The 21,956-nt window shown below is 35.9% G+C and overlaps 1 protein-coding gene across 1 annotated transcript in view; it reads left to right on the top strand.

Moving 5' to 3' along the window:
* Positions 1-19,878, top strand: part of SHCBP1L (SHC binding and spindle associated 1 like) — a 45,565-nt gene extending 25,687 nt beyond the window's left edge. Inside the window, exons 8-11 of the mRNA XM_007175196.2 lie at positions 15,587-15,740; positions 16,970-17,220; positions 18,072-18,194; positions 19,355-19,878. Coding sequence (XP_007175258.2) covers positions 15,587-15,740; positions 16,970-17,220; positions 18,072-18,194; positions 19,355-19,606 — 780 coding nt within the window. The 3' untranslated portion in view covers positions 19,607-19,878. The remainder of the gene's footprint in view (positions 1-15,586; positions 15,741-16,969; positions 17,221-18,071; positions 18,195-19,354) is intronic.
* The last annotated feature ends 2,078 nt before the right edge of the window (positions 19,879-21,956 follow it).

Genomic DNA, 21,956 nt, shown 5'->3' with positions numbered 1-21,956 from the left:
AGTTCCTCATTTGTAAAATGGGGATAATACCTCATTTCCTTATTTCTAGAGCTATGAGTGTTCCTTATTTATAGAGCTATGAAGATTAAATGAGTTCATATTTGTGATGTGCTTAGAATAATGGCCAGCACATAGTAAGTACTAAATAAATGTTTTATTACTATTACGGCTACCACCACCACTGACACCTTATAGGGTTTTTTGAGGATGAAGTGAGATGCTATGTATAAAATACCTAGCAGTGTCTGGCACACAGTGGTTTTTCAGTAAATTCATTCCCTTTTCTCTTTCCCTTCTTGCTTGTATTCTTTGCTGGCCAACATTACAACAAGTTCTTCTCAGCATCTTTACCTTATTTCTCACAAACATACAACAATCCTACATTTGAACTTATTAATTTTTTTTAATTTTTGAATTTTATTTTATTTATTTTTTTATACAGCAGGTTCTTATTAGTCATCAATTTTATACACAGCAGTGTATACATGTCAATCCCAATCACCCAATTCAGCACACCACCATCCCCGTCCCCCCGTGGCCTTTCCCCCTTGGTGTCAATAGGTTTGTTCTCTACATCTGTGTCTCAACTTCTGCCCTGCAAACTGGTTCATCTGTACCATTTTTCTAGGTTCCACATACATGCATTAAAATACATTTGTTTTTCTCTTTCTGACTTACTTCACTCTGTATGACAGTCTCTAGATCCATCCACGTCTCAACAAATGACTCAATTTCATTCCTTTTTGTGGCTAGGTAATATTCCATTGTATATATGTATCACATCTTCTTTATCCATTCATATGTCTTTGGGCATTTAGGTGGCTTCCATGACCTGCCTGTTGTAAATAGTGCTGCAATGAACATTGGGGAGCATGTGTCTTTTTGAATTATGGTCTTCTCTGGGTATATATGCCCAGTAGTGGGATTGCTGGGTCATATGGTAATTCTATTTTTAGTTTTTTAAGGAACCTCCATACTGTTCTCCATAGTGGCTGTATCAATTTACATTCCCACCAACAGTGCAAGAGGCTTACCTTTTCTCCACATCCTCTCCAGCATTTGTTGTTTGTAGATTTTCTGTTGATGCCCATTCTAACTGGTGTGAGGTGATACCTCATTGTAGTTTTGATTTGCATTTCTCTAATAGTTAGTGATGTTGAGCAGCTTTTCATGTGCTTCTAGGCCATCCGTATGTCTTCTTTGGAGAAATGTCTATTTAGGTCTTCTGCCCATTTTTGGATTGGGTTGTTTGTTTCTTTAATATTGAGCTGCATGAGCTGTTTATATATTTTGGAGATTAATCCTTTGTCTGTTGATTCATTTGCGAATATTTTCTCCCATTCTGAGGGTTGTCTTTTCATCTTGTTTATGGTCTCCTTTGCTGTGCAAAAGCTTTTAAGTTTCATTAGGTCCCATTTGTTTATTTTTGTTTTTATTTCCATTACTCTAGGGGGTGGATCAAAAAAGATCTTGCTGTGATTTATGTCAAAGAGTGTTCTTCCTATGTTTTCCTCTAAGAGTTTTATAGTGTCCAGTCTTACATTTAGGTCTCAAATCCATTTTGAGTTTATTTTTGTGTATGGTGTTAGGGAGTGATCTAATTTCATTCTTTTACATGTAGCTGTCCAGTTTTCCCAGTACCACTTATTAAAGAGACTGTCTTTTCTCCATTGTATATCTTTGCCTCCTTTGTCATAGATTAGTTGACCATAGGTCCATGGGTTTATCTCTGGGCTTTCTATCTTGTTCCATTGATCTATGTTTCTGTTTTTGTGCCAGTACCATATTGTCTTGATTACTGTAGCTTTGTAGTATAGTCTGAAGTCAGGGAGTCTGATTCCCCCAGCTCCGTTTTTTTCCCTCAAGACTGCTTTGGCTATTCAGGGTCTTTTGTGTCTCCATACAAATTTTAATATTTTCTGTTCTAGTTCTGTAAAAAATGCCATTGGTAATTTGATAGGGATTGCATTGAATCTGTAGATGACTTTGGGTACTGTAGTCATTTTCACAGTACTGATTCTTCCAATCCAAGAACACGGTATATCTCTCCATCTGTTGGTATCATCTTTAATTTCTTTCATCAGTGTCTTATAGTTTTCTGCATACAGGTCTTTTGTCTCCCTAGGTAGGTTTATTCCTAGGTATTTTATTCTTTTTGTTGCAATGGTAAATGGGAGTGTTTCCATAATTTCTCTTTCAGATTTTTCATCATTAGTGTATAGGAATGCAAGAGATTTCTGTGCATTAATTTTGTATCCTGCAACTTTACCAAATTCATTGATTAGCTCTAGTAGTTTTCTGGGGGCATTTTTAGGATTCTCTATGTATAGTATCATGTCATCTGCAAACAGTGACAGTTTTACCCCTTCTTTTCCAATATGTATTCCTTTTATTTCTTTTTCTTCTCTGATTGCCATGGCTAGGACTTCCAAAACTATGTTGAATAAGAGTGGTGAGAGTGGACATCCTTGTCTCATTCCTGATCTTCGAGGAAATGCTTTCAGTTTTTCACCATTGAGAATGATGTTTGCTGTGGGTTTGTCATATATGGCCTTTATTATGTTGAGGTAGGTTCCCTCTATGCCCCCTTTTGGAGAGTTTTTATCATGAATGGGTGTTGAATTTTGTCAAAAGCTTTTTCTGCATCTATTGAGATGATCATATGGTTTTTATTCTTCAATTTGTTAATATGGTGTATCACATTGATTGATTTGCGTATATTGAAGAATCCTTGCATCCCTGGGATAAATCCCACTTGATCATGGTGTATGATCCTTTTAATGTGTTGTTGGATTCTGTTTGCTAGTATTTTGTTGAGGATTTTTGCATCTATATTCATCAGTGATATTGGTCTGTAATTTTCTTGTTTTGTAGTATCTTTGTCTGGTTTTGGTATCAGGGTGATGGTGGCCTCATAGAATGAGTTTGGGAGTGTTCCTTCCTTTGCAATTTTTTGGAAGAGTTTGAGAAGGATGGGTGTTTTCTCTTCTCTAAATGGTTGATGGAATTCACCTGTGAAGCCATCTGGTCCTGGACTTTTGTTTGTTCAAGATTTTAAATCACAGTTTCAATTTCATTACTTGTGATTGGTCTGTTCATATTTTCTGTTTCTTCCTGGTTCAGTCTTGGAAGGTTATACCTTTCTAAGAATTTGTCCATTTCTTCCAGGTTTTCCATTTTGTTGGCATAGAGTTGCTTGTAGTAGTCTCTCAGGATGCTTTGTATTTCTGTGGTGTCTGTTGTAACTTCTCCTTTTTCATTTCTAATTTTATTGATTTGAGTCCTCTCCCTCTTTTTCTTGATGAGTCTGGCTAAAGGTTTATCAATTTTGTTTATCTTCTCAAAGAACCAGCTTTTAGTTTTATTGATCTTTGCTATTGTGTTCTTTGTTTCTATTTCATTTATTTCTGCTCTGATCTTTATGATTTCTTTCCTTCTGCTAACTTTGGGTTTTGTTTGTTCTTCTTTCTCTAGTTCCTTTAGGTGTAAGGTTAGATTGTTTATTTGAGATTTTTCTTGTTTCTTGAGGTAGGCTTATATAGCTATAAACTTCCCTCTTAGAACTGCTTTTGCTGCATCCCATAGGTTTTGGATCGTCGTGTTTTCATTGTCATTTGTCTCTAGGTATTTTTTGATTTTCCCTTTGATTTCTTCAGGGATCTCTTGGTTATTTAGTAACGTATTGTTTAGCCTCCATGTGTTTGTGTTTTTTATGTTTTTTTCCCTGTAATTCATTTCTAATCTCACAGCGTTGTGGTTGGAAAGACGCTTGATATGATTTCAATTTTCTTAAATTTACTGAGGCTTGATTTGTGACCCAAGATGTGATCTATCCTGGAGAATGTTCCGTTTGCACTTGAGAAGAAAGTGTAATGTGCTGTTTTTGGATGGAATGTCCTATAAATATCAATTAAATCTATCTGGTCTATTGTGTCATTTAAAGCTTGTGTTTCCTTATTAATTTTCTGTTTGGATGATCTGTCCATTGGTGTAAGTGAGGTGTTAAAATCCCCCACTATTATTGTGTTACTGTCGATTTCCTCTTTTAGAGCTGTTAGCAGTTGCCTTATGTATTGAGGTGCTCCTATGTTGGGTGCATATATATTTATAATTGTTATATCTTCTTCTTGGATTGATCACTTGATCCTTATGTAGTGTCCTTCCTTGTCTCTTGTAACATTCTTTATTTTAAAGTCTATTTTATCTGATATGAGTATAGCTACTCCACTTTCTTTTGATTTCCATTTGCATGGAATATCTTTTTCCATCCCCTCTCTTTCAGTCTGTATGTGTCCCTTGGTCTGAAGTGGGTCTCTTGTAGACAGCATATAGATGGGTCTTGTTTTTGTATCCATTCGGCAAGCCTGTGTCTTTTGGTTGGAGCATTTAATCCATTCACGTTTAAGGTAATTATCTATATGTATGTTCCTATGACCATTCTCTTAATTGTTTTGGGTTTGTTTTTGTAGGTCCTTTTATTCTCTTGTGTTTCCCACTTAGAGAAGTTCCTTTAGCATTTGTTGTAGAGGTGGTTTGGTGGTGCTGAATTCTCGTAGCTTTTGCTTGTCTGTAAAGCTTTTGATTTCTCCATCGAATCTGAATGAGATCCTTGCCGGGTAGAGTAATCTTGGTTGTAGGTTCTTCCCTTTCATCACTTTAACTATATCATTCCACTCCCTTCTGGCTTGTAGAGTTTCTGCTGAGAAATCAGCTGTTAACCTTATGGGACTTCCCTTGTATGTTATTTGTCGTTTTTCCCTTGCTGCTTTCAGTAATTTTGCTTTGTCTTTAATTTTTGCCAATTTGATTACTGTGTGTCTCGGCGTGTTTCTCCTTGGGTTTATCCTGTATGGGACTCGCTGCGCTTCCTGGACTTGGGTGGCTATTTCCTTTCCCATGTTAGGGAAGTTTTCCACTATAATCTCTTCAGATATTTTCTCTGGTCCTTTCTCTCTCTCTTCTCCTTCTGGGACCCCTATAATGCGAATGTTGTTGCGTTTAATGTTGTCCCAGAGGTCTCTTAGGCTGTCTTCATTTCTTTTCATTCTTTTTTGTTTATTCTGTTCCGCAGCAGTGAATTCCACCATTCTCTCTTTCACTTATCTGTTCTTCTGCCTCAGTTATTCTGCTATTGATTCCTTCTAGTGTAGTTTTCATTTCAGTTATTGTATTGTTCATCTCTGTTTGTTTGTTCTTTAATTCTTCTAGGTCTTTGTTAAACATTTCTTGCGTCTTCTCCATCTTTGCCTCCATTCTTTTTCTGAGGTCCTGAATCATCTTCACTATCATTATTCTGAATTCTTTTTCTGGAAGGTTGCCTATCTCTGCTTCATTTAGTTGTTTTTCTGGGGCTTTATCTTGTTCCTTCCTCTGGTACATAGCCCTCTGCCTTTTTGTCTTGTCTATCTGTCTGTGAATGTGGTTTTTGTTCCACAGGCTGCAGGACTGTAGTTCTTCTTGCTTCTGCTGTCTGCCCTCTAGTGGATGAGGCTATCTAAGAGGCTTGTGTAAGTTTCCTGATGGGAGGACTGGTGGTGGGTAGAGCTGACTGTTGCTCTGGTGGGCAGAGCTCAGTAAAAGTTTAATCTGCTTGACTGTTGATGGGTGGGGCTGGTTCCCTCCCTGTTGGTTGTTTGGCCTGAGGCAACCCAACACTGGAGCCTACCTGAGCTCTTTGGTGGGGCTAATGACAGACTCTGGGAGGGCTCACGCCAAGGAGTACTTCCCAGAACTTCTGCTGCCAGTGCCCCTGTCCCCGCAGTGAGCCACAGCTGCCCCCTGCCTCTGCAGGAGACCCTCCAACACTAGCAGGTAGGTCTGGTTCAGTCTCCCCTGGGGTCACTGCTCCTTCCCCCTGGGTCCCACTGCACACACTACTGTGTGTGTGTCCTTCAAGAGTGGAGTCTCTGTTTCCCCCAGTCCTATCGAAGTCCTGCAATCAATTCCCACTAGGCTTCAAAGTCTGATTCTCTAGGAATTCCTCCTCCCGTTGCCGGACCCCCAGGTTGGGAAGCCTGAAGTGGGGCTCAGAACCTTCACTCCAGTGGGTGGACTTCTGTGGTATAAGTATTCTCCAGTCTGTGAGTCACCCACCCAGCAGTTATGGGATTTGATTTTACTGTGATTGTGCCCCTCCTACCATCTCATTGTGGCTTCTCCTTTGTCTTTGTATGTGGGGTATCTTTTTTGGTGAGTTCCAGTGTCTTCCTGTCGATGATTGTCCAGCAGCTTGTTGTGATTCTGGTGTTCTCTCAAGAGGGAGTGAGAGCACCTCCTTCTACTCTGCCATGGTGGTTCCTCGACCTGAACTTATTAATTTTTTGTACATATCCCGTCCCTAGTCCTCCTGTATTCTCTATTGAGTTAATGTGCTAAATATCCTTCCAGTCAACTACATATGTTAAACCATATATGTTTAACTTTTTAAAGAACCACTAAACTGTTTTCCACAGTGGCTGAACCATTTTACATTCCCACCAGCAATGTTTGAGGGTTCTGATTTCTCCACATCTTTATCAACATTTATCTGTCTCTTTCATTACAGTCATCCTAGTGGATATGAAGTGGTATCTTATTGTAATTTTGATTTTCATTTCGTCTTTTCATGTGCTTGTTGGCCATTTGTATCTCTGGTTTGGAGAGATATCTCTTCAAGTCCTATGCCCATTTTTGATTGGGTTGTTTGTCTTTTTGTTATTGATTATGAATTCCTTGTATATTCTGGATACTAGATTCATATTAGATGTATGTTTACGTATGTTTTCTCCCATTTCATAGTTGTCTTTTCACTTTCTTAATAATGTTCTTTGATGCACAGAAGTTTTAAAGTTTGGTGAAGTTCAATTTATCTATTTCTTCTTTTATTACTCATGCTTTTGGTATCATACCAAAGAATCCATTGCCAAATCCAAGGTCATAAAAATTTAACCTTATGTTTTCTTTTAAGAGTTTTATAGTTTTAGCTCTTATATTTAGGTCATTGATCCATTTCGAGTTAATTTTTGTATATGGTGTGAGTGAGGAGTCCAATTCTATTTCTTTGCATGTAGATATCCAGTTGTCCCAACACCATTGTTTAGGAGACTGTTCTTTCCTCCACTGAATAGTCTTGGCACCCTTGTTGAAAATCAGTTGGCCTTGGTTGTATGGGTTTATTTCTGGACTTTCAGTTCTGTTTCAGATAGTGTCTATCCTTGTGACAGTATCACACAGTTCAATTACTATAGCTTTGTAGTAAGTTTTGAAATCAGAGGTGTGAGTTCTCCAACTTTTTTTTCAATACTGTCTTGGATATTCAGGGTCCCTTGCAATTCCATATAAATTTGAGGATAAGATCTTCCATTTCTGCTAAAAAGGCTATTGGAATTTTTACAGGAATTACATTGAATCTGTAGATCCATTAGGGTAGTATTGCCATCTTAGCAATATGAAAATCTTCCAATCCATAAAAATGGAGACTTTCAATTTACTTAGGCGTTCTTTAATTTCTTTCAGCAAAGTTTTGTAGTTTTTACATAAAGACTTTCACCTTATATGTATGTAAAAATTATTCCTAGATATTTTATTATTTTGGATGCTCTTGTAAATAGAATTATTTCCTTAATTTTCTTTTCAGGTTGTTCATTGCTGGTATATAGAAACAAAACTGACTTGTGTGTTGATCTTGTGTCCTGCAACTTTGCTGAATTTATTAGCTATCATACTTTTTTGGTGAATTCTTTTGGGATTTTCTATGTATATGATATGTAGAATCATGTTGTCTGCAAACAGAAATAGTTTTACTTCTTCCTTTCCAGTCTAGATGCCTTTTATTTATTTTTACCTAGTTGCTCAGGCTAGAACTTCTAGCTAGTACAGTGTTGAATAGCAGTGGTAAAAATGGGTGTCTTTGTTTTGTTCCTGATCATAGGGAAGTGTTACAGGATGAACTGTGTCTCTCCAGAATTCATATGTTGAAGTCTTAATCCCCATACCTCCAAATATAACTACATGTATTTGGAGATGGGTATTTAAAGAAATGATTAAGTTAAAATGAAGTCCTTATGGTGGGTCCTAACCCAAACTGCCTGATGTCCTTATAAGAAGACAAAATTTGGACACACAAAGAGATACCAGGGTGCACATGCACAGAGGGACAACCATGTGAAAAGGAAGCAAGAGGGTGGCCATCTGCAAGCCAAGGAGAGAGGTCTCAAAAGAAACCAAACTTACTGACACCTTGATCTAGGATTTGCAGCCTCCAGACTGTGAGAAAATAAATTTCTGTTGTTTAGCTAATTAAGTTTGTGGTATTTTGTTACCCTAGGAAACTAATACAGGGAGAAAGTTTTCAGTCTTTTATGATTGAGTATGATGTTAACTGTGAGCTTTTTGTAAATTATGTTTATTGTGTTGAGGAAGTTCCCCTCTATTCCTAATTTTTGAGTGGTTTTTATAATGAAAAGGTATTGGATTTTGTCAAATGCTTTTTATACATCAATTGAGATGATCCTGTAGTTTCTTTCCCCCCTTCATTTTATTAATGTAGCATTGATTGATTTTTATATGTTAAACTACCCCTGAATTCCTGGGATAAATCCCACTTGGTCATGGTGTATAACTCCTAAAATACTGTTGGGTTTGGCTTGCTAGAATATGTTGAGGATTTTTGCATTTATATTCATAAGGGAAATTGGTCTGTAGTTTTCTTCTGGTGTCTTTGGCTTTGTTATCAGAGGATGCTGGCGTCATAGAAGGAGTTAGGAGTTGTTCTCTCCTGTTTTTGGAAGAATTGGAGAGAAGAATTGGTGTTAATTCTTTAAATGTTTTGTAGTCGTTACTAATGGAGCCATCTGGTCCTAGATTTTTCTTTGTTCTGAGGTTTTTGATTACTGATTCAATCTCTTTACTTCTTCTAGGTCTGTTCAGATTTTCTATTTCTTCTTGACTCAGTTTTGGTAATTTGTGTATTTCTAGAAATTTGTACACTTCATTTTGTTGGTATGAGACTGGAGCATTTGTTGGTGTACATTTGTTCATAATATTCTCTTATAATCCTTTTTATTTCTAGAAGTTCAGTAGTAATGTCTCCACTTTCATTTCTGATGTTAGTTATTTTTTGCCTTCTCCCTTTTTTCTTAGTTTAGCTAAAGGTTTGTCAATTTCATAGATCATTTCAAAGAATCAACTTTTGATTTCATTAATTCTATTGTTTTTCTGTTCTCCATTTCATTTATCTCTGCTCTAATCTTTATTATTTTCTTTCTTCTGGTGACTTTGGATTTAGTTTGTTCTTCTTTTTCTAGTTCCATAAGATATAAAGTTAGGTTACTGATTTGAGATCTTTCTTTTTTTAAATTTATTTATTTTATTTTTGGCTGCATTGGGTCTTCATTGCTGCGCGCGGGCTTTCTCTAGTTGTGGTGAGTGGGGGCTACTCTTCGTTGTGGTGCGCGGGCTTCTCATTGCGGTGGCTTCTCTTGTTGCAGAGCACGGGCTCTAGGCACGAGGGCTTCAGTAGTTGTGGCACACGGGCTCAGTAGTTGTGGCTCGCAGGCTCTAGAGCGCAGGCTCAGCAGCTGTGGTGCACGGGCCTTGTTGGTCCGCGGCATGTGGGATCTTCCCAGACCAGGGCTCGAACCTGTGTCCCCTGCAATGGCAGGTGGATTCCCAACCACTGCACCAACAAGGAAGTCCCCAAGATCTTTCTTTTTTAATGTAAGCATTTATAACTATAAATTTCACTCTAAACTCTGCTTTGAGCATCCCATAAGTTTTGGTATGTTGTGTTTTTGTTTTCATTCACCTCAAAGCATTTTCTCATTTTTTCTTTGGGTTTCCTTTGACCCATTTGTTGTTTAAGAATGTTGTTTAATTTCCACATATTTGTAAATTTTCCAGTTTTTCCTGCTGTTATTCTTTTTTAAATCAATTCCGTTGTGGTCAGAGAGGATACATTTATTGAAACTTGTTTTGTAGCTTATCATATGGTGTATTCTGGAGAATGTTCCATGTGCAGTTAAGAAGAATATGTATTCTTCTGTGTTGAGTTCTGTGTGTATTAGGTCTAGCTGAATTATAGTGTTGTTCAAATCCTGTTTCCTTATTGATCTTCTGTAGATGTACTAGTCATTATTGCAAGTGGAGTATGGAAGTCTTCAACTATTATATTATTGTAGAAATGTCTAGTTCTCCCCTCAGCTCTGCCAGTGTTTGCTTCATATATCCTGGGGCCTCATTGTTTCCTGCATACGTGCTTATTATGTCTTCTTGATGAATAAATTCTTTTTGGTCAATATATAATGTCCTTCTTTGTCTCTGGTAAAAACTTTTGACTTAAAGTCTATTTTGTTTAATATTAGTATAGTCACTGCAGTTCTCTTCTGGTTACTATTTGTATGGAATGTCTTTTTCTATCCTTTTACTATTAATTTATTTGTGTCTTTGGATCTAAAGTGAGTCCCTTGTAGACATTATATAATTGGATCATGTTTATCCATTCTACTAGTCTCTATCTTTTAATTGGTGATCTTAATCCATTTACATTTGAAGTGATTACTGATAAGAAAGGACTTCTGCCATTTGCCATTTGATTTCTATATGTCATATTCTTTTGTATTTGATGAGTTTTTTCTAGTGTTTTGTTTGACTCACTCCTCATTTCCTTTCCGTATATTTTTAGTTATCGTCTTAGTGGTTACCATGGAGATTACAATTAACATTCTAAATTTATAACAATCTAGTCTGGATTGATACCAACTTAGCTTCAATAGCACATAAACACTCTGCTCTTTTACAGCTCCATTCCTACTTTATGTTGCTATTGTCACAAATTACATCTTTATACATTGTCTGCCCATTAACATGGATTTATAATTGTTTTATGCATTGCTCTTTTAAATCGTACAGGAAACAAAGAAAAGGAGTTACAAACCAAGATTATAATAATACTGGCTTTATATTTACCCATGTATTTGCTGCCTTTGCTGGAGTTACTTCTTCATATGGCTTTGAGTTACTATCTAGTGTTCTTTTCCTTCAGTCTGAAGGACTCCCTTTAGCACAGGGAAGATCCAGCCTTTGTTTATCTGGGAATGTCTTAAGTTTTTCTTTATTTTGAAGGATAGTTTTGCCAGATATAGAATTCTTGGTTGATAGTTTTTTTTCCCCCTTTCAGCACTTTAAATATGTCATCTCATTGGTTTCTGGCTTCCATGGTTTCTGATGAGAAATCATGTTAATCTTACTGCCAATCCTTTGTTCATATTGAATTGCTTCTCTCTTGCTGCTTTCAAGATTCTCTGTTTTGGCTTTCAACAGTTTGATTATAATGTATGTTGGTGTGGATCTCTTTGTATTTATTCTGCATCCATTAAGCTTCTTGGATGTGTTGATTCACATCTTTCAACAAATTTGGAAAGTTTCCAACCATTATTTTTTTCAAATATTCTTTCTGCTCTTTTCTTTCTCTCTTCTTCTGGGATTCCTATAATATCGGTGTTCTTGATGGAATACCACTGGTCCTTTCAACTTTGTTCATTTTTCTTCCTGCTCCTTAGATTCGATAATTGCAATTGTTCTATCTTCAAGTTTGTTATTCTTCTGCCTGCTCAGATCTGATATTGAACCTCTCTAGTGAGTTTTTCATTTCAACTATTGTACTTTTTTGTACTTTTACTGTACAGCTATAGAATTTCTATTTGGTTCCATTTTATAAGTTTTATCCCTTTATGGATATGCTCTATTTATTCATCTGTTGTTCTCTTGGTTTCCTCTAATTATTTATCCATGGTTTCCTTGAGCTCTTTGAGGCTATTTAAGACAGTTGATTTAAAGTTTTGTCTGGTAAGTCCAAAGTCTTTACTGGACTTCCTCAGAGATGGTTTCTGTCAATTTCTTTTTTGCCTGTGAATGGGCCATAGTTTCCTGTTTCTTTGTATGTCTTATAATTTTTGTTGAAAACTGGGTATTTTTAATATTATAATGTGGTAACTCTGGAAATTGGATTCTACCCCATCCCCAGGGTTTGCTGTATTGGTTGTTTAGGACTGCAGTTGTCCATATGTTTAGTGAATTTTCCAAACTGTTTTTGCAAAGGCTCTATTCTTTTTCATGTGTGGCTGCTGAAGTCTCTGTTATCTCAGCAGTTAGTCAGTGACCTGACAGAAATTTCCCTAAACACCTGCAGCTAAAAAGAAAAAAAAAAACCCAAAAAACTCCTTATCTTTGCAGATTAGCTCTGAGTTGAGGCACTCCTTCAAACTAAGCCAGGCTGCCTACAACTCTGCCTTAGTTTTCACCTCCTGCTTGCACAGGGCCCAGTGATCAGCCAGAAGCACAAGCCTAAGGTCTTTACAGATCTCTTCTGAGTATGCATCCATCCCTGAGATTGTGCATTTTACTGTAGATTCCCCAGTATATAACGTAGCTCTTATTCCCCCAAGAATCTTCCTCCTCAGCCTCCTCATTTGTAGGCTTTTCCTTGCCCTTCCTTCATCCTTTGTCCCAGGTAGCTTTGGGTAGAGTATGTCTTTAAATGCTTTCATCAGATGCTACTTATAAAGCTGCTCCATCCTGAGGGAGGTGAAACAAAGGTCAGTTTCTTTGCCAGTCCCTCTCCTGAGATACTGATCATCAGACAGGTCAAAATGCACAGTCACAATTTTTTGAGAATAAGGTCCCTATTTCCCCCACCCCTCACCCATCCCAGTGCCAGCAAAAACAGAATTGAAATATGGGCTGTTGCTATTCACTCAACTGCTGCCAGTCTGGAGAATGGGGTATGGTTAGGCAAGTAAGTAAAAACACCAGAACACTTTCTTACTGAATTTTAACAACCTCTTCATCTAGCACTTCCTTGGCTGCTATGTTTAATTAGATTTCAGAGTTACAAAAAACATTGATTCTGTCAATTTTTGCCAATTTGTTTGCTTTAGAAGAAGAACTAATTCTTGGAGCTGTTTACTCCACTATTTCCAGGATGTCACCTCTTTCTTGTATCTTTCTCTCTGCTCTGTCCTTCCTGAATGCATTGAGAGATGCTCAATTCTGTTTTATCTTAAATAACAAAACAATATCTACCCTAAATACCACATCTTTGTCTCTTCCCTTGCAGAGCCAAACTTCTTGAAATATTTGGCTGCACTTGTCTTTCCTTCTTTCCCATTCATGCCTCTACTCACTGTGATCTGGTTTCTGCCTCCAGAATACCAGTGAAAATGCTCTTGTGGTCATGTGGGACCAAGCTGTGGCAAAATGTAGTAGGAATTACCATCTCTTTTAATCTTTCAGCAGCATTTGACATGATCAACTACTTCCTCCTTTCATGACATCTTGATCTGATTTTCTTACCACCTCTTTGGCCACTCCTCAGTTTTCTTTGTAACATCTTGTTTTTGCCTGTCCTTTAAATGTTATTCCTCAGTGTTCTGTACAAGGGTGCTACCTTTTCCTTTTTATACATTCTTATAGCTAATCTCACCCATTCCCATGCTTGAATTATCATACAAGTAACCAATTCTAGGATCTTTATACCTTGTCAGATTTCAGTCCTGTATTCTAGATCCTTATATAGATGGTCTACTGGATATCTCTGAGTGACTCCACTGGTACCTCAATTTAACTGGCACCAAAATTAAACTCATTATCTTCCCCCATCAAACATTTTTCTCGTGTTTCCTGTTTCAGTGAATAAGGCAAATATAAATGATGGGAATTCCCTGGCAGTCCAGTGGTTAGGACTCTGCGCTTCCACTGCAGGGGGCATGGGTTCGATCCCTGGTCAGGGAACAAATATCCCGCAAGCCGCACACATGGCACGGCCAAAAAAAATTTATATATATATATATATATATAAATGACATGTATTCTAGAGTTCTTCCAAAGTATTTACAGAGGTAGTCCTTGTACTGTCTGCTACAGAAGTATTTAGAGTATGTAAGATGTAATACAAGCACAAATGACTGTATTGGTTTGCTGATTTAGTGAGGATTATAAGAGTTTCATATCTATATCTGGAAAAAAATGTTCACTCCTGCTTATCAAAGAAAATTAAAATGAAGCAGTGAGCCTATTAAAATGGCAAATATTTTTATACATTTAAAAGATACCCCATGATGAACTTGCAGAAAAGTGAGTTCTCAGACCAAGTTTCAATTGGTTAAACTTTCTTGGAGGGTGGTTTAGCAATATGTATCCAAGAGGCTTAAAATGTTTTATACCTTTTGACTTAGTAATTCTCAATCTAGTTTATCCTAAAGAAATAACTAGAGATGTGCATAATTTATTTGTGGTATTATTTTTGTAATATTGAAAAAAATTGTAAGCTATCTAAATGAGGGTAAGAAGATCATAATATAAATTATGACACATCTGTATGATGTATTATTATGTAACTCATAAAAATTAGGCTTTGGAGACACAGACGTAGAGAACAAACATATGGACACCAAGGGGGGAAGGGGGTGGGTGGGATGAACTGGGAGATTGGGATTGACATATATATACACTAATATGTATAAAACAGATAACTAATGAGAACCTGCTATGTGACACAGGGAACTCCACCTCACTTCGCTGTACAGTAGAAACTAACACAACATTGTAAAACAACTATACCCCCAATTAAAAAAAAAAATTTAGGCTTTGAAAAAATATTTAAAGACATGGGGAAATGTGATATAATGTAATAAGAAAAATCAGGATTCAAAACCATATGCATCTATGGTATGATACATTGGTATTATGAATAAATGAATATACACATGGGAAAAAGACAAGAAGAAAATATCTATATAAATATATTTTATTTAGGTTAAAATTTCCATTCTTGTTATGCTTTGTTTCATTTTCTGTTTTTTATAATAAGTGCCTCTTATATAATAAGAAAAAAATATATGAATGATGATGCCATTTCTATTGGGATAAAAGAATAGGCATTTTTTCAGAGTATATTTTTAGTTACCAGATTTTATTTTTAAAGTTCCTCATTCTTCATGGCACTAATAATGAAGTTCTCTCCCCTTTCCTACTCCCAGTGCAAATTTCTGGTACTTTTTTGATTTTAGTTCTAGAATCTTTAATATATAAATTTTTGTTGGTTTACCAAAATTTTAGGGTCAGTTTGAGTTAAAACAAAGTAGTAGTTTCCAGTAGGAAAGAGATCTGGTGTCATCAAGACCTAGATCTAAAACTTAGCTTCACCACCCACTAACTCCGTGTCCGTGGGCAAATCATTTACTCTCACCGAGTTTCAATTTCTTAACATTACAAGGGTATAATAATACTTTACCTCAAAGAACTGTTGTGAGGCTTAGGAGGTAATATGTAAAGGTCAAAATATGACTTCTGGCTGTATTTAATAGCTGTAAAATTACTAGTGATTGTAATCATTCACTAGTGAATATAATTGTAATGAGAAAATCCCTTTTCATCATTCCTTAATTGATGGACTGATACTTTGAGCATTTAATGAACATAAATACATACAGTATTTACAGAGCACTACCTATAAAAAGTAAGTCTTTGGGAAAAGCACATGTTACCAATGAGTTAACTGATTAAAATGACCTGTTTCAGTTTGACCTATTGTTTTATTTCTTTTTTTCAGGTAAAGGACTTATCTTCAGACACACTTCTCCAACAGCATGATGATTTGGATTTGGCTTTGGATAGCTGTTATAGTGGAGATACAGTAGTTATTTTTCCAGGAGAATATCAAGCTGTAAATCTTGCTTTATTGACTGATGACATCATTATAAAGGGTTAGCAAGGCATCCTTTGCAATTTTTTAACAGCAATGTATGCTGGACAAACTGTATATTATAAACATGGTTAATCAGATTACTAGAAATTAGAACAGGGTTTTATGTTTCACGAAAATCCCTTATGTGCCTTTTACAATTAAGATTTTCTCACCTGTTCAGTAGTATATTATCTGTACAGGTGACCTCGTTTGGACATACTGTGCCAGAGCAAATCAATCAATGAGACCACTTTTTCCCCATGATAATGTAGCACTACAAGCAGAGATTCTAAATAAATAATCAAAATCAGAAAAAAAAAATCAGTTCACAATATCTTCTATTAGCTCTATATTTTTATCTAAACTACTTTTTTCTCCTCTGTCTCCATAGCACTTCATAGCACTCTAGTAGGAAAACCTAAATGTGAGGCTATATTAAAATATCCTCAGCATTTTCTCAAAAAGTTTAATTCACATGCAAACTCACTAAAATAGAAGTAAAAAGCAGAGTTTACTAAATTTCTTTTAGGTTCTGAACATATTTAGTGACTTTAATTTTGCCCTTTTACATTAAAGTAAGGTTATTCCCCTTGTCTAGCCAAAAGAAAAGACAGATGACTTAAACTTTGCTATCAATTCAAAAATTGAGCAAAATTTGCACTAGATTTTGATGACTGTAATCAGTTATATTTTGCTGAACTATATGTGTAATAAGGATCATATTTGTAATTTTAAAAATTGGTAGTCTTCTTAAAGATCCAACCCCTTATTTTTGGACTGATGTTAAGTTTAGATGATTGCTCAGACTACTCTAGAACAAAATTATGGATATGATTACATTAATCTTGTAACCTAATTCAAGTCTCTGCCTGTCTTTTTCGTTATGGTAATTTATAATGGTTTTGAAACCAGGTTTTGGTAAGATACTTTTTGTATCTTACACATTTTGTAGATGACTGCTCACTATATAATATAGGGAAATATAAAGTGGAAGGAGTATGTTGAATAAGTACCATAGGTACATTTAGATTGATTATAAACCCAGATTCTTGCATCATGGCATCAAATAAGGACAAAAGACTACATTATAGTTAAGTATCTAATTGGTTGACTGAATAATTACAGATGTTACTTATTAAAAATGTGTGAAAAGAAAAACTTAGTAAGAGCAAGTATTATTGAATGACTAAAGGGCTTTAAGCTTTGGGAGTACTGATTTAATTATGTATTTTTGTCTTTATACATCAGGAATTGGAAAGAGAGAGGAAATTATGATTACTTCTGAACCTTCTTATGACAGTTTTGTGGTGTCCAAAGCTGATAATGTGAAATTAATGCATCTATCTTTGATACAACAAGGGACAGTTGATGGTATTGTGGTGGTGGAGTCTGGTCACATGACCCTAGAAAACTGTGTATTAAAATGTGAAGGAACAGGAGTGTGTGTTCTTACAGGAGCTGCTTTGACAATTACAGACAGTGAAATAACTGGTGCCCAGGTATTTTATTTTATAAAACTTATGGGTTTATTTGGCTATTGATAACTTTGAGTGATCTTAATTTGGAAACAAAGGGTAACAATTATTTTATCTTTGAATTGAATTATAATTAAACTTAGAAACTGATAAAAGTAAATAAAATGAGGACAAGTATAAGTGTGTCATTATACACTTAGTACACTTAGGAAAAGTAAACTGCCTAAGTCCAAAGTAAGAAATTGCTAGTTTTGGTTTATGTGTGATTTTTTTAAAAATCTAGGCATCAGTGGCTGTAAAACAGATCATGAGTCAGTTACTTGATGGTTTACTTAAAAAGATATAAGTACTTATAAGCTATCAGACATTGCTGTAAGGTATTGTGATTAGTTCTGACAGCTTGAGTCTAAAGATAACAATCACAAAGACCATTAAAGGACTAGAAAATTAAATGAAAAAAAGATTAAAGGAAGCAAAAAAATAAGACCTTTTTATAGAATGACTTTTTCTTAGTTCCCACTAAAATGAGGAAATACTTAAGCAGAATTATGAGGGATTTAGAGTATATATAAATGAATTTTTATAACTATTGAAAATAATTGCTTAAAGAGATCTTTGACTCCCTTCTAAGACTTGATTTGGGTAGGAGAGCAATGTTATACGCCATGTGACTTCAACCTTCTAGGCCTAATGATTCTCTGACACAGTTTGTTTTAAACATTATCTCCACAAAATTGTTGTTTGCACTATCATGTATTTTCATATAACTTAGTGTGTTTAGATTGCTAATACAGAATTACAGTTTTCAAATCTAAAGAAAATTTTGGAGAGGTGCATGTGTTTTATAGATTGTTTTATTTGCTTTTAATTTACAGGGTGCTGGTGTTGAACTGTATCCTGGAAGCATAGCTATTTTGGAAAGGAATGAAATTCATCACTGTAATAACCTCAGAACAACTGACAGTTCAAAAAGCACCTTAGGTGGCGTTAATATGAAGGTATTTTCATATTTTTTAACATAGAATTGTTGTAAGAATTATAAATAATTATTAGAAAGATACCGTCAGTCTTAAATTTTAGTCTAAATGTTATTGTTGATTTGGAAAAGTATGGTACAAGTAATTAAAATATGGTTTAAATGATGGTTGATAGGAAACAAGTTTAGTCTTATTTAATAATTTCAACTTAAATTCTTAGTAAATAACTTTGAATATGAGAAAGTAGGGAAGTTCTCTTATAAATGTTTTTTCATTGAGCAGACTTGTAATACATTTTCCAAGGTAAAGCAAATTAAGAGGATAAATATATTAAATATTTTAAGTCTTACTTTCAAACTTTGTAAAATAATTTAAGTTAACCAATTAAAACATTAATAGCAATAATTTATAAGTGAAATGCCTTCCCATTCCTTTCTACTTCTATAAATTCTACCTTTCTAGGTCCCTCTCTAGACTCGTATAGTTAATGAAGTTTTCCCTAGAACACTAATTTACATATCATTAAATTATTTTCATCTTTAGCATTTTCATTATCTGAAATTATTTTCATATTTATCATGTTATATTAAAAGTCAACTTCATGGGATATTGCTGTATCCCCATCTAGAATCAGTTGTCTTTATCAATAATGGATAAAATTGAAAACTCCATTTTTAAAAAAAAATTTTTTTTTAATTAATTTATTTATGGCTGTGTTGGGTCTTCGTTTCTGTGCAAGGGCTTTCTCTAATTGTGGCAAGTGGGGGCCACTCTTCGTCGTGGTGCGCGGGCCTCTCACTATCGCGGCCTCTCTTGTTGCGGAGCACAGGCTCCAGACGCACAGGCTCAGTAGTTGTGGCTCACGGGCCTAGTTGCTCCGTGGCATGTGGTATCTTCCCAGACCAGGGCTCGAACCCGTGTCCCCTGCATTAGCAGGCAGATTCTCAACCACTGCGCCACCAGGGAAGCCCGAAAACTCCATTTAATATTAAAACTTTTTGTAGTTAGTATTACATTAATCCAGTGTGAGGAAAATAATACTTGTTCAAAACTGAGAGATTCAGTTGTTCTAAAGAAATGTGTAAACTCAAGAATAAGTTCTAGAGTTTATGAGATGTTCATTAGTTCATATTTTATTTTTATAGAAATTGAAAAACTAATTTCCTTGAATAATTTAACAGGTTCTTCCAGCACCCAAGTTGAAGATGACCAATAATCATATTTACAACAACAATGGCTATGGAGTAAGCATTCTTCAACCAACTGAACAGTTTTTTATTGTAGCAGAAGAAGCCCTCAGCAAAGGGGCTGCTTCAGGAGATAAAAAAGATGATAATATGCTCTCCAAAGTAATGCAAAATCTGAATCTGGAAATGAATAATAATAAAATAGAAGCAAACTTAAAGGGGGATATCAGAATAGTAACAAGTTAAAGCATCTGGATCTATGTTAAAGTTTTATGTTTCAGATATTTAATAAATAATTCTTGTATCCCACAGAAATGGTAGTTTTAATTAAATTTGAAACTTAATTTAAAAATTTAAATATTTAATGCTCTTTAACTGAATGATTTATTTTAACATGTTTCTTTAAATAAGTTTGAGATATAATTCACATATCATAAAATTCACACTTTTAAAGTATATAATTCAGTGGTATTTAGTATATTTTTAGTATATGGTAACACCATCATCACTAATTCCAAAAACAAATGTGGTTTTTTTTTTTAAATTAATTAATTAATTAATTAATGGCTGTGTTGGGTCTTCGTTTCTGTGCAAGGGCTTTCTCTAGTTGTGGCGAGTGGGGGCCACTCTTCATCACGGTGTGCGGGCCTCTCACTGTCGCGGCCTTTCTTGTTGCGGAGCACAGGCTCCAGACGCGCAGGCTCAGTAGTTGTGGCTCACGGGCCTAGCTGCTCCGCAGCATGTGGGATCTTCCCAGACCAGGGCTCGAACCCGTGTCCCCTGCATTGGCAGGCAGATTCTCAACCACTGCGCCACCAGGGAAGCCCCAACAAATGTGGTTTTAAATATTGTTTTATGTAGTCTTAGTCCAATAAGAAGCTTTAGGTGTTTTATGTAGAGAATTGAAAAAAAAAAAAAAGTTTATGGCCAATATCTGATTCATTCCCATTTATCTGTGCAGGTAACTGGAATAAGATAAGATAGCACTATGTTTAGGCTTAACTATAGGAAACAAGAAAATTCAAAATAAGAGAGGCAAAAAACAAAGAAATGTATTTCTCCCTCAAAGTCACACACATTATTTCAAGTTTCATGCCTCTCTCCAGCTAGAATCTGATCACATGGCTACATCTAACTGCAAATGAAGCTAGGAAATATAATCTTTAAATTGGATGGCCATGTGTCCTCTAAAATAGGGTGTTTGTTTTGTAAGAAACTGGTCTTTTTCACAAAGCTTAGCTTACATTGACTTTAGGATGTAAAAGGAAATAAGCACTCAGGCTTCAGCCCCTAATCTTTCCTTCCACAATTTGACTTTTATTCAATACTTTGTGTTATCTGTAACTTAGCAAAGGTGACCCTGTGTTGCTATAGAGAATCTCTTGAGGCTGAGAGTTGAATAAAGTATAGTAGCTGTTCTTCAGTGTTTCATTGAATAGCTTTTTTTTTTTTAAACACAAGGTCTTCTTAGCCAGGTGACATATAATTCCAGGGAGGAGGCCTTAACAAGAACAATCTCCCTATAATGAATTTGATAAGCTGTAAAAGTGGGGATTTTCCTTCACAATCCTCTTCCTCTACTTCCCTGTTTTTGGCTTTAGGAAGAGTATGTGATGGACAAAGATTGGCTCTTTTGAGTAAGCAGAAAGCAATAGCCTCACATGAGCAAACTTCTCATTCATTGGTTACTTGCCTCCTTTCTGTTGCTGCCATTGGTTTCCAACCAATTACTTTTTTCCCCAGGCCCACTTCAGAATACAGGGTTTTTTTTGTTTTTTTTTTTTTTTTTTCTCCTATTCTCATATCTCTAAAGCATGCACAAAGCATTTTTAAGATTTTCTAAGAAATCTGAACTTTGATAAAGTTATTTTTCTCCCTCCTTCACCCTCCCACCCTTATATTTTTCTCTCCATCATAACGAACTACCACAAATTTAGAGGTTTAAACATCACCAATTTATCATCAAACAGTTCTGTAGGTTGCAGTTTTGGCATGGGTCCCACCAGCCTAAAATCAGTGTTGACAGGGGTTTGTTTCTTTCTGGAGGCTTTAGGGGAGGATTTGTTTCCTTGCTCATTTGGGTTGTTGGCAGAATTCAGTTCCTTGCAGTTGTAGGACTGTTTTCTTGATGGTTGTCAGCTGAGGGCTGTTCCCAGCTTCTGGTGACCAACTGCATTTGGGTTACGTCCTCCTTCCTCCATCTTCAAAGCCAGCAACAATGGATTGAGTCCTTTTTCTGGTTTTAATTTCTTCTGCCTCGTCTTCAGTCTTCTCTCTCTGAGCCAACTCTTCTGCCCCCCCCCTTCCACTTTTAGGGACTCATGATTAGATTGAGCCCACTTGGATAATCCAGGATAATTTCCCCATCTCAAGGTCCTTAACTTGAATTACATCTGCAGAGTCCCTTTTGCCATGTAAGATATGCATTCACAGGCTCTGGGAATTAGCATGTGGACATCTTTGAGGAGCCATTATTCTGCTTACCACTTGTCTTAACCAATTTTCTAGGTCAAGGGAAGACAAATCCTAATTCTACTCCTCAAATGGGATTTAAGAAGTTTCCTCCACCAGGACCAACCAATGCATAGCTTTTATA

This window comes from Balaenoptera acutorostrata, chromosome 1 (genome assembly GCF_949987535.1).
Source record: "Balaenoptera acutorostrata chromosome 1, mBalAcu1.1, whole genome shotgun sequence".
Lineage (NCBI taxonomy): Eukaryota > Metazoa > Chordata > Mammalia > Artiodactyla > Balaenopteridae > Balaenoptera > Balaenoptera acutorostrata.
Note: the sequence above shows the minus strand (reverse complement) of the source record. Positions and strands in the feature narration are given on the sequence as shown.